Source organism: Sminthopsis crassicaudata, chromosome 2 (assembly GCF_048593235.1).
Source record: "Sminthopsis crassicaudata isolate SCR6 chromosome 2, ASM4859323v1, whole genome shotgun sequence".
Taxonomy (NCBI): Eukaryota; Metazoa; Chordata; class Mammalia; order Dasyuromorphia; family Dasyuridae; genus Sminthopsis; species Sminthopsis crassicaudata.
In genome coordinates this window covers 513433493-513446250 of record NC_133618.1, presented here as the reverse complement: position 1 = coordinate 513446250, position 12758 = coordinate 513433493, and the positions used below count along the sequence as shown (strand labels likewise).

Below are 12758 nucleotides of genomic sequence, written 5' to 3'. Positions count from 1 at the left end.
CACCTAGAACATTGTGTAATACTCCCGTATGCTATGTATGATTCAAGTGTAGGTATCCAGGCTCTTTCACCTTTTTTAGTTCTGGAAAGTGCCTGTCAGTACAACCTCAGGTCACATTTGGGTTTTTTGGCTGCTATATTAATCTATTCAGCTTGATCCCATTGTTTTTGAAGAGGAATTGCTGTTTTGATACCCTCTCCATCTTGTACTTGGGAACATTTTTTGAACCCAATTATGACCTATATTTGTTCCCTATTAAATTTAAGCTTCAAAAATTTTTATTTTTGATACCTGTTTTTATATCACATTCATTTCTCAATATATTCCGTCCTAACCATTCTAACAAGAGAAATTTGTTTAAAAGAAAACAATTAAACAAAACAACTAGCAATCCTACGCTGTTTGACAGTTTGAACATATGTATAGTTTCTCATCTACATCCATGTCTGTAACGAAAGGGTGCATACTAAAACTTGTAAGACTTGGGTCCAACTCTAATGTTGAAGTATTTTTAGATCAATTGTGAAAGATCGAATTTCGACAGATTGATTGAGTGAAGATTGGATTATTTGTAACATTTGCCTTGTGGTGGTCACACTGATAATTACTCCAATCTCCTGCCCCAATTCCTATTTTTTGGAGGCAGAGACTAGAAATTTGTTCGTTCAGAAGTTCCCTTACGACCAAATTCTTTGCTATAGGAAGTAGACCTTGGAACTGTAAAAGCTGCGGGACATAAAGAACCCTAAAAACGGGCCTGTGGGTGTCAGGTGTTCACTTCTGGTCAAGGGACTTGTGCCCTTGCTCCGCGCTGAAAGCAAGTGTGGCACCGGCATTCTACTAGGATAGGACGTTACTTTAAAGTAGTGAAGAAAGGAGGTGGGAGTGAGATTTGGTAAAAGAATCCTCTGCGTCCTTAAACCTTTTTAACTGCTATCACCTGCCTAGTAGTTTGCTACAAAAAAGCCTCGGGAGCCCGAGACCCGAGCAGGGGACTTGGACGCATGCGCGCTAAGTGCCAAAGGTGAGGTCAAAGGACAGATTTTTATTCTCGACAAATTTAACTAGGGAAAGGATTTAAAGGACGTGACTCCGTCAGCCAATCAATAGAGAATATACTAAAGAAACAACTACAGCTCGCTCTTACTGTCTCCACCCAATGCATTGCTCTAGCCAATCAGTGTACTAGAAACGGTCATGTGGGTCTCCCTAACTCCAACACTACGTCTGGCATCGGATTTTTTTTTTCTCCACCTCCCCCAGTGGCTCAGTAGCCAATGAGGAAGCGATGGGCGTCAACAAAGGTTGCAGGTAAGGCCCTTCTCCCTGATCTACAGAAACATTAGCCAATCAATAGGAAAATTGACGGTTGCTAGGCAACAGCGGAGAATGGCTCCACCCATAGTTTTAATTTTAGCCAATGAAAGAGTACAGTATGGAGAGTTGCCGCGAGACAACTAGGTTTGACCCCACCCTAGCTTAGGTTTAACGCATGCGCAGATTGGGGGAAGGTTCTGGAAGACATCGGAGCTGCCGCCATCTTGCGGGAAGAAGAGCAGCTCCGGCCACGGCGCCGTTTTCTCTGCCGAGACCCTGAGAAAGAGCTGGGCTCAAAGCCCTTTACACACCTCAAGGAACGGAGAAACCCGGGACCCCCCCGCGGGGACCCGGAGCTGGTGAGAGACCCCCGAAGCTGAATAATCTTCCCCCCCACCCCCGATCGAGACGTCACCCGCCCGTGACGTTGCCGCGTGGCGCCTCCCCTTGACGTCACAAGCAGACAGTGATGTCGCAAGCAGAACCACGCAAACCTTTTAATTTTTTGTTTGTTATTTTGGTTTGGAAATGGTGTTCTCGACACAGGCTTAGGGCACTAGTATAATTTATAGGCATCGAGCCCACCATGGCTTTCCCCTTGGTTTGACCGTAGCGTTGCGCCACCCTTTCCCCCTCCCCCCAGAGTCCTATGACTTTGATCTCTTCCCATAACAGAGCCCCGCAGCCATGACACTTTGTTAGCTCCTCCTCGCTGCCGTTCTCGGGCGAGGTGGCCACAATCCATGGCCTAGCCGGACTTTCGTCATCGACGGCGCAGAAAGAGGGGTGAGGGGATTAAGGACTCTCCCTTTGTTTTTTCTCTGTCCTGGGTTCCGATATGAAACGCCTCTGCCAAAAACAAAACAACAACAAAAAAAAACGCTGCATGGAATTTACTGTGTTTTTGTGTCAGGGTTTTTTAGCTCCTTTTCTGACCCAGAATTCCGGGCATAAGATCTGGATAGGCCCCAGGGCTAAAATGTGGCCCGAAGTAGCACGGCCATTTCTGGTAGCTGAGAGTATAAAGATTACTGAGGGAAAGCCTAGGTGGATAGTCTGGCTCGGGCCGCACTTGAGTGGGAGAGCGAGCCCTTTCCGCCAGTTTTTATTGTTGTTATTGTCTTATTTGTTCACATTGTTATTATGTTCTCGTGTATGGATGTGTTAGGGCTCAGCAGTGACCAGACCTAGAGATTGTTCCCCCTTCCATCACCCCTAAGACTCCATCATGAGTTGGATTCTGGTGAACTAGGCTGACAGTGATTCTTAAGCACATCGGGGCATGGTAGCCTGCCTGAGTGCTCCCTGGGAGCAGGCCATTTGGTTGAGATTCCAGCATCCCGGTGGCTATGGAACTTCTTTTCCCATATTTTTCTCAGGAGGAGGGGGGGGGGTAATAGGAAAATCAGTCTTTGGATGGGGCTTCTTTGGTGATCTCTTTTGTAGTGGGGTGGAAAAAAGTACTTGGGAAATTTCTAGCCTGACAGTTTTATGCAGATTGTAAATCAGTGTTTAGGTCAGAAAGAAAGGTGCAACTCTGGCACATACCCGTTTGGATTGGGAGATTCCACAAAAGTTGTATTTATGTTGCAAGAGTGCACAAAGATTCACTCAGCTATTCCTCATTTAGGCTGAGAACAAGGGAAAACTTTGCTTGTCCAGAGGATTGTCCCTTTAAGGGGATTTGATTTCTTTCTTTCTTTTCTCTTTTTTTTTTTTTTTTTTTTGGCAGTTATCCCTATCTCCTGCCCTGGATGAACAAAGAGTAACTGGTGTCATGAAATCAGAAACATTTTAGGACAAAAATCTTAACTGATACAACAGAGGAGTTTTTTGTGAAATGTGAATTTTGGTTCAAAATGACTGGTGTGACTAGTGTTTTAGAAGCGAAAAGTTATTTCTAGTTTTTAGATTTTTTTTTTTTTTTTTTTTGGTTCTAACAGTGAGCTAAATAATTTATATTGGTCAACATAGTTCTGCTCTTGAATTACATCTTATGTACTACAGAAAACCAAAAAGCATATTTGCAAGATGTGAACTCATAAAGTAATGGGGCTGATCCAGACATATTTAAAAAAAAAAAAAAAGGAAAATTATCAGAATGTAGGTTATCTTTTAAAGTAAGTTATTTTTATTTACATTTTAACTTATCTCGTGGTGTTTACCTTGGTGCTATAAAAAAATAGGTACTTAAAATATTAATTTTGTGAATCTACGTGTGTGCCTAGGCATTGTTTGGAATATTTTTGGAACTCTTGGAATTTACTTAATGGCTAGTTTATAAACTTTGTGGTAGAACTCCCACTGGAATTTAGATCACCACTTTTAAAGACGTATACGATCTAATCAAATCTAAACTTCTCTTGGTTTTAGTTTCTTCATGGGGACAATGTATTTCAGGGCATTGTTGCTTATAGGGATCATTTGAGGTGTATGTAAATATATGTTAGGTTGTAAAATGTATGCAAATGGAAGGGTTGATATTTTTTACTCAAGATGGTGTCAAACTGTATTATATCTCATTCACCAGTTTTGGCTCCAAATGAATTTTGATTGATTAAAAAAAAAAAATCTTCAAGTCTCCAAAGTCTTTTAGAAGCCTTAAAACTAGGAGCAATTAAACTCATCTTATTCACTGTATTTTCTCCTTATTTTTTTGGGTTGAGTAACAAAGATGATAACATGTCGAAAATATGCATTGACAAAGGCCCTGGTCACTGGTTAAGACTCAAAAAATAACTGCCTACCTCTCTTAGGGTATTTAGAATACTGTTACAAGCTCTGAAATCAGTTCCAAAAAAAGAAATTCCAAAAAAATTTTTGAGTAAGAATGATTGTCCAAAAGTTGTCATTGGGTAAATGTGTGTGTGTGTGTGTGTGTGTGTGTGTGTGTGTGCATGTGTGTATGTATATATATATATATATGTATAGCTGTGCAGGTGACAACTTTTAAAAGGAATTAGATATGTACTCATATTTGTCCAAAAAAAACTGACCCCGTATATTTAGGGCATTTTTGTTTTTTTCATTTGCCAGACATATAGATATCCAGACAAAAGACTCTTGCTGTAGATATGGAAGTTTGGAGGAGAGGCAAAAATTTTTACCCTGTCCATCTTGTTTCCCAAGCAAGAATGGTCGTGTTTATTTAAAGTGCTTTTTTTCTTTATTGTCACTTTGTTGTATAACAGGCAGCCCTGACAATAATGACCTTGGATCCTGGCAGCCTTGGCTCAAGTCTTGAGGCTGATGTGTGTCTGTTAGTTGTGAGACTTAACTTCTCAGTGCCCTAGGCAACTGTCTAGTTCTGTAAATTACAGAGAAAGTGCTGACTTGCACTGATATAGATGGTTTCCTAGTCTTGGAATTAAATTCCACTGAAATCACAAACCAGGTCCCTGTTCTTAATTACATTAAGTTTAATCATTAGTCATAGATTTACTCATTAATCGTTGATTAATAGTTTGATAAAATCATAGATTGATAAGAGCCCTTTTAACTGGTATTGTAAGACTAAGTATGTGGGAAGAACTTAGGGAAGTCCTTGTTTCTCTTACTTTCTTATTTTATTGAATTTTGGGTTTGTGTTAGTATAATTTTCTTGTTTATTTCTAAGTCTGCTTGAGACAATAAGAAAAAGACAGTGAATCCCCTTTAAAGGGAAATTTTGATAAAATATATAATATATTCACAGGAAAGTGTTTATACAAACTCTTTTGAGTTTATGCTAATTAAGATTATTGTAGTCATATAACAAAACTCTGTTTCATTTTAGACATAGATTGTTTATCTCCATATCCAAGCTACAGATCAGGACTAATTGTGATTTTTAGGCCACAGAACTAAACCCAAGGTTTGACAGATAGTTCCCTAAGAAAACAGGGAACTGTAGCATCACAAAAAATGTCTTTTCAAGGGCCAGGGAGTGACTTGAAAAGAGTCTACTAGATGGGCTTGGCCTTCATCAGCTTCATCTATCTCTCCTCTCCTTAGATTTTGACACGATGGCGTCAGATGACTTTGACATAGTGATTGAAGCCATGCTGGAAGCCCCCTACAAGAAGGAAGAGGTAATGTCTCCAAGCTGTAGGCTCTTCATTTAGGCTTCTGTCTCTGAAGTGGGTATAATCTGAGTCTTGGAAATGAGAAGAATGGCCAGTTGTAGGTGGGACCCTTCTATGACACTGTTCCTTCCTCTTTTCTTATTAATTACCTGCTGTTGTTTTTGCAAAAGGATGGTAGTAGGAGCCGTTCCTTTTAGCACACATGATTGTGGTTGTAAATTTGGTTTTATTCTCACAAGCCATGGGACCTATCCAACAAATGGCAGTGGATCTCATTAGTCCTATCTCTTGTTTTTCATTAGTGAGGACAAATGCCTGGGAAAAACATGTAGAAAGATACTTGCTGAATTTCTAAAGTCAAACCTACCTTTTCTATGGAGATTTGAGCTTGGTTTCTTTTTTGTGCTTTGTGCTTCGTGCTTCATTGCTCAGTGGAATTATATTCAAAGAGATGGTTAGAGAACTTGATCTCATGGGGTTTTCTTCCTTGTTCGCCTCTATTCTTTTTGTCCATTGGAACTTGTGTGTTTGGTGCCTGCACTCTTGGGACATTCTTCTGGCGAACCCCCCAGGATGAGCAGCAAAGGAAGGAGGTGAAAAAGGATAGCCCGAGCAATACCAGTACCAGCACCAGCACCAGCACCAGCACCAGCACCAGCAGCACTAGCAACAGTGGAGGAGGTGGCACCAGTGGAAGCAGCACCAGTGGGGAGACAAGCAAGTAAGTGTGAGATATTTTTTGGTTGGAGTGGGTTTTAGAAGTAGGGGAGGAGAAAATAAATTGCCTATTTCAAATTGAGGAGACAGCCAGACCTGGAAGGTGGTAATCCAAGCTACTTTAAAGATTGCTTGACACCTTTGGTTCCAGTTGTGATCCTGTCAAGGGCACACTGGTAATTGGCTTAAGCCATTTTCCTTTCCTATGTGGACTCAACAAGTCAGTCCTAGTGTGAACACATTTTATTTGTATATGACAATAAGAAGATTCCTCATTTGGAACTATAGGCTTTTGTTTGTAAAGGGGCTAAAACTGAGCAAATAGCACTTGGATAATGGAGCACTCGAGACTAATTATAAATTGGACAATTCTCTATTAACATGTTTGAAGGTTGACCCTCCCCAACTATTCTGTGCTGGCTTGATTGGTGGGACAAAGAAGGGGAAGTGACTTGTGTGGGTGGAGTAGGAGGAGAAAATTGAGGCATTCTCCTGGAGAAGAGAGGAAGGTGGTGTGGAGATTGCTAGATTTAATCCCCTGACCTCAACCCCAAAAGACCAAGAATAAAGATTTTTGGTGATCCTGACTCCGGCTGATTTCTGGGAAGACAGAGTTCCAGCATTTGTTTTTGACAAAAATAGTTTCCTAACTTTGGAATTTAGAAACATAAGCTGGTGGTGTACAAGTATTAAGCACTTATGCCAGATCTTCCACAGTTTTCATCCTATTATCTTAATGGTCCCTGTTTTCCCAGTGTATTATTATGGAACTTGTCACTTTAGAGGGATGAGTGAAAATTCTGATACCTGTGGGAGGATTTAAAACTATTGTCTTTCACAGGAAGAAGAGGAGCCGCAGCCATAGCAGAAGCAAGGATCGGAAACGCAGGTAAATAAGGGAATCACTGGTCTTGGGAATGGAATTTGGAAAGGATGATGATGCTAATACATAAAGAGTTAGTAGAAAGATGTGTTCTAATTTAGTTGTTATCTTCAACTCTAGCCGCAGCCGAGACCGGGACCGACATAGGCGGAGAAATAGTCGGAGCCGGAGCCGGGATCGTCAGAGGCGTCACCGAAGCCGCAGTCGGGATCGCCGACGCAGTAGCAAGTCACGCAGCCGGGATCGCCGGCGTGAGGAGCGTGTCCGCTACAGGAGTCCACCCCTTGCTACTGGGTACCAACTTTTGTTATGCAGTTGATTACTTAATAATAGTAACATAGAGAGATATGAGTGGCATGTGTGTTTTTTGCAGCCCTGCTTCTGGAGGTAGTAGCCCAATGTGAGGAGTAAGACAACTCATTGTTAGAGACTGATGTTAAGAACTAATGAATGAAAGAGTAAACACTGGGAATCTCCATAAAAGATTAGGAAACTAATCTCTGGACCAATATGGATTAAATTTTTTTTTTTTTTTTTTTTTTTTTTTTGGGTGAAATAATCTTATTATCTGCTTTTGTTTGTTTTAAAAACTATACTATTTAGGCGCAGATATGGACACAGCAAGAGCCCCCATTACAGAGAGAAGAGCCCTGTACGGTGAGTTGGATAAATTTTGAAATCCAGAAGTTGTTTGCACTTACTTCAGTAATTAATATGCTTCATTAAGGGGAGCAGTAATTGGGAAATAGGAATCTCCCTAATCCCTTGTTTTTCTTCAGGGAGCCTATTGACAATCTGAGCCCAGAAGAACGTGATGCTCGCACAGTCTTCTGTATGCAGCTGGCTGCCCGCATTCGGCCCCGAGATCTAGAGGATTTTTTTTCTGCTGTTGGCAAGGTAAACTGCTTATCATCCCCTGCCCTTTTGGTGTAACTCAACCCAGGGATAGGAAAACTTTCTATTTCTTGTAGACCCAATCTAAGACTCAACATGGGTATAGTAGATAAAATGCTGACTTAGTGTCAGGTAGTCCTGGATTTAAATCCTGACTTGGATACTAGCTGAGTGACCCTGGGAAAGTCATGTAACATGTTTGAGTCTTAATTTTCTCATCTGTAAAAAGAAGGAATTGAGCTAGAAGACCCTTCTGGCTTTTAGAGTCTACAATTCTTAAGTTTCCCCATTGTCTTATACAGGTACGTGACGTGCGTATTATCTCAGACCGGAACTCACGTCGTTCTAAGGGCATTGCCTATGTGGAGTTCTGTGAGATCCAGTCAGTGCCACTAGCAATTGGACTAACAGGGCAGCGGCTGTTGGGTGTCCCCATCATTGTGCAGGCCTCTCAGGTGAGTATGCAAAGGACAATAAAATGTACTTGAAGTAATATGGAGAAGAATCTATTTTGGGAAATGACCATTTTTCTTTTCCAGGCTGAGAAAAACCGCTTGGCAGCCATGGCCAACAACTTACAGAAGGGCAGTGGTGGTCCCATGCGACTCTATGTTGGCTCCCTGCACTTCAATATCACTGAGGACATGTTGCGGGGCATCTTTGAGCCTTTTGGCAAAGTATGTACTTTCATGGGATATTAGGGAGCAGAGCTGGAAAGGGTGGGAAGAGCCAGTGTTCTTCATTACAACTAAAGGTTCATACATTCAAATAGATACTTAGAATGGGTTGTATTAGGTGTAGAACCTACACTCAAAAATGCACATGAAATATTCCTTAAAAGTCAAAGAAAAGGAGTAATTTTGGTCTTGAGCTGATGGGGATTGAGTAAGGTTAATCAGGAAAAGGTTTTGTTGGGAAAACAGTAGACTTTTAGCTCTGATCTAAAATGACAAGAAACAAGTGATTTGTGAGGGAGGAATGAAGTTGTCTCAAATCTCAGGAACAGTTTGGATGGTTAGAGTCAATGATGAGGCATAGCAAACATAATCTGAACCATTCTCTCTTTGCTCGACAGATTGATAACATTGTCCTCATGAAGGACCCAGATACTGGCCGCTCTAAAGGCTTTGGATTCTTAACCGTGAGTAGTACTATTATTTGGCCCATTTCTCTGAAATGTAATTCATTTTCTTTGTCATACTCCTGTTCTAGGGATTATAAATGGTTTATTGATACTCTTGGTTAATTTTGGGAATTCTTTGTTTGCTCTTACACTGTAACAGTGGCCTTAATGTTGTGATATCCTAGAGTCTGGTTAGTGTCATTCAGTAATAGCTTGCTCATTAGTTATTAATAATGAGGCAATGCAGTGAATATTAGGGTCAGAAAGACCTGAGTTCAAATTCTCTTTCAGACGTTTACTTGCTGTATGGACCTCAGGCATGTTATTTAATCATTGTCTGCTTGTTTCCTCATTTGTAAAATGGAGATGATAATTATGTGCTAGGGTTTGAATTGAATGAGATGATAAAATGTAAAGTGCATTGCAAACTTAAAGTACCATGTTCACTTGTTAAGTAATTCTAGAGGAATGGAGGATCAGGTGAAAATAGTGCTTTTATTGTACAGTAGATGATTTGAAGGCAGAGTTGGGACTAGTGCCTTGTAGGGAGGCTGCTGTTCTTGATGAAGGCAAAGATGGATTATGAAAAGGAATAGAAGTGAGATGCTTGATAGTTTCATTTTTCATCTTTCAGTCAAACAGACTCCTATTTTTGATCTTTAGTTTTCCCAGTCCCATAGTTTCAAGCTACTGACTGGTTGGTTGCTCAACATTACTTGTTAGTTTTCTTTGTTAGGCTTTGCAACTACCTCTAAGGTAGGTAATGGGGAAGTTTATCATGATTTAGGAATTGCTCATCTTAAGAAAATCAGAAGCCTGCTATCCCCGGCAGTTCCATATGTTTTAGGGAGTGTAATACTAGAATTAAAAAAAAAAAAAAATCCAATATTCCAGTTGGTTTTGGAGATTTCTAGGTGTGGTAATTCTCCATAGTAGCAGGCACAATTTCCTGGATGGCTCAGGTCATATGGCTTTTTTGGAACCTGTTTGTCCTTAAATTGCTGCCTTCCAAACAGCTCAAACAAGTAGTGCTTGCTGGTGGCCGTGCATTATGGTAACTTTTGTCCTGAGTGGGGAAAAAAAGAGAGGAGCCTTATTCAACACAACAGTGAATTAATAAAAACCAGAATTAGGAATTCTAGCTATATTGTTTGTTGTCCCCAGATTGTGGTTCTAGATCATAGCATCCCAGAATATAGCATAGCTCTTGGTGGTCCCAGATTACTAGCTTTTGAGTCCCTGAACTTCTTGTAAGAACTGAGTGAGAATGCAAAATCTTGGATCCTCTCCCATTATTTGTTTATTGTTTCTCTCTAAAATGGGGGTTTTTAACCGGGCGTATGTGAATTTGGTATTAAGAGATTTTGATAATTATTTTAATGTAGTTGGTTTCCTTGTTATGTTCTATGTATTTTTTATATTAAAAAACATTTAAAATCACTGAGAAGGGTTCCATAGATTTCCCAAACTGTGCCTCATGGCAAACAAAAAGTTTAGAAATAAAAAATAAATAAACAAAAAAGTTTAGAAAACCTTGAATCCAGAGCATTGTCAGATGAAGTTTCATAAGAATGGTCATCCTTTTCTAGGCCTGGAAAAATCAAATCTTTCAGTTATTTGATATAATTCTCTTAGAATACCATGAATAAGAAAGGGGACTTTCAAGTGTTAAGTCTCTTGGGAAAGAAAAATATGTATAAAGGCCTAAATGGAACTGTCTTAAGGTGGTGGGAGTCAAAACTGGCAGGGGTAAGGTGTGGGTTCAGGTCCGTGGCCAGGAGCTTACTGACATTGTCTTGGTGGTCCCTGCAGTTTTCTGACTCAGAGTGTGCTCGGCGGGCATTGGAACAATTGAATGGCTTTGAGCTTGCAGGGCGACCTATGAGGGTGGGTCATGTGACTGAGCGACTGGACGGTGGCACAGATATTACCTTCCCCGATGGTGGTGAGGAGCTGGACCTGGGTACTGCTGGTGGGCGGCTGCAGCTCATGGCTAAGTTGGCTGAGGGTGAGTACCACTCTGGGGTGCAAAATATGGGAATAAACTTTTAATCAAAGATTTTGGACTCGGTGCTATATTCTCTACTCCTTTAGGCTCTGGTATTCAGCTCCCAACCACAGCTGCTGCTGCCCAGGCTGCTGCCCTGCAACTGAATGGAGCTGTTCCCTTGGGAGCCCTGAACCCTGCAGCCCTGACAGGTGAATATTAATTGTTCAGAGGGAAGGGGAGGAGAGAAAAGAGCCTCTGACAATGCACTGACTCTTTCAATTCTTTGCCTAGCTCTTAGTCCAGCCCTGAATCTCGCCTCCCAGGCCATTGCCTCTCAGTGCTTCCAGCTCTCCAGCCTCTTTACTCCCCAGACTATGTAAGTTCTTAGAGGCTTGCCATTTTTGTTGTTTTTAAAAAACATTTCTATTCTCTGTTCTCTTTGGTTAGTAGTTTACCTCTCTTTGCTCATCTTCCTACAGGTAAGAGCCCAGCGCTGCTTCCCGGTGCCTCTGGGTTCCGTCACCTCCTTTCTCCGTGTCTGCCCCTCCACAGCCCCCTTCTCCCCACTGCCACGGACCACGCCAGCCTGCGGGCACGGACATTGGCTCTGGGGTGATTGGGGACAACACTGGACACCAGGAAGAGCAGCTGCTCCATGGCCCCACTGGGGACGGACTCTGTGCTGAGCAAAGCCCCCAGCCTGGGGGAGCAGAATCTGTACATACATCGAATACAAGTGTCTCTCTGTGTATCGTCTCCCTGGGTGCCCTTCATTGCCCTTTTCCCATCTATCATCCTCTTTTCCTCTGCTCGTCCCCCATTCTGGGGGGTGTGGGGGCCACAAATGAAGGTGCCACCCTTTTCCCCTTTCCCTCCCTCTTGGCCTACCAGGGAAATCCCTTAGGACCTCTGGGTGAAGAAGCTTTTTGAATTTGGGGAAAACCTTATAGATTCTGGGATGCAACAAATGGGCCTGGCAGATGGAGGTGGACGTATATACCTTGTGAAGCCTATAACCTCAGCTTGGTGCAACCTGAGGCCGGGACTGCTGTAGGCTCAGCGTCTTGCTGGGTGGTACATGAAACATCTACCCATCTAGACATTCTGGATGCCTTGGGGGGCCCCCCAGGAGTTGAGTGAAATATGGGGTGCCTTTCCTATGCCCTCCATCTTCCTATGTACAGCTCCTCTTCCTTCTAGTCCATCTTCATCTCTTTGGCCCAGGCAGGGAGGAAGGGAGGGGAGTGAGCACAACCATTCCCCTCCTCTTCCCCTGTGCCTCCACAGCTGGCACTGCCCCCATCTCTGCCACTTCTTCCTACTCCCACCCTGGCTCACTTGAGCCCTTTTCACTGGATTTTATACCCCTGTGTCTGTGTATATAAATATATATAAACTTTGTACAAAGGGCAGCCCCCCAGTAGCGGCAGCTGCTGCCCGCACGTCTGCTGTCTCTGTCGGTTGGTCTGTCTGTCTCTGATTTTAACTTCTCATGAGCCAAATCCACAAACGGTTCTAGGGATAAAAGTTTGTAACGCAATTGCGTTTTTTTTTTTTTTTTTCTTTTCCCTTTTTTCTTTCTTTTTTTTTTTTCCTTTGGCTTTCTCTAAAGAAATAAAAATAGACAAAAGGCTCTTGCCCGGGCTGGGCTCCCCATCTGTATCCGCGTTGTAGCTCCAAAGGCTTTTAAGCCTTTTCCTGTTCTTGTATTCTAACCTTAATACTCTTAGTCTGTAATTATCTGATCCCTTTCCAGGCACTCTAGGCTGG

At 42.1% G+C, this 12758-nt stretch overlaps 1 protein-coding gene across 6 annotated transcripts; it reads left to right on the top strand.

Annotated features, from left to right (window-relative positions):
- The first annotated feature begins 1432 nt into the window (after window positions 1–1432).
- Window positions 1433–11737, top strand: RBM23 (RNA binding motif protein 23). Of its 6 annotated transcripts, none has more exons than XM_074294243.1 (14): window positions 1433–1676; window positions 5311–5387; window positions 5963–6102; window positions 6940–6987; window positions 7102–7275; window positions 7585–7638; window positions 7761–7878; window positions 8178–8330; window positions 8415–8552; window positions 8951–9016; window positions 10811–11006; window positions 11093–11197; window positions 11280–11364; window positions 11468–11737. In XM_074294243.1, the coding sequence occupies exons 2-14, from the start codon at window positions 5322–5324 to the stop codon at window positions 11469–11471; spliced, it is 1347 nt and encodes a 448-aa protein (XP_074150344.1). In that variant the 5' UTR covers window positions 1433–1676; window positions 5311–5321; the 3' UTR covers window positions 11472–11737. The 6 variants fall into 6 exon arrangements, with proteins under 6 accessions (XP_074150344.1, XP_074150341.1, XP_074150343.1 ...); XM_074294240.1 differs by having other exon boundaries at window positions 1482–1676; window positions 5954–6102; XM_074294244.1 differs by lacking the exon at window positions 1433–1676 and adding an exon at window positions 1857–2103.
- Window positions 11738–12758: the final 1021 nt, after the last annotated feature.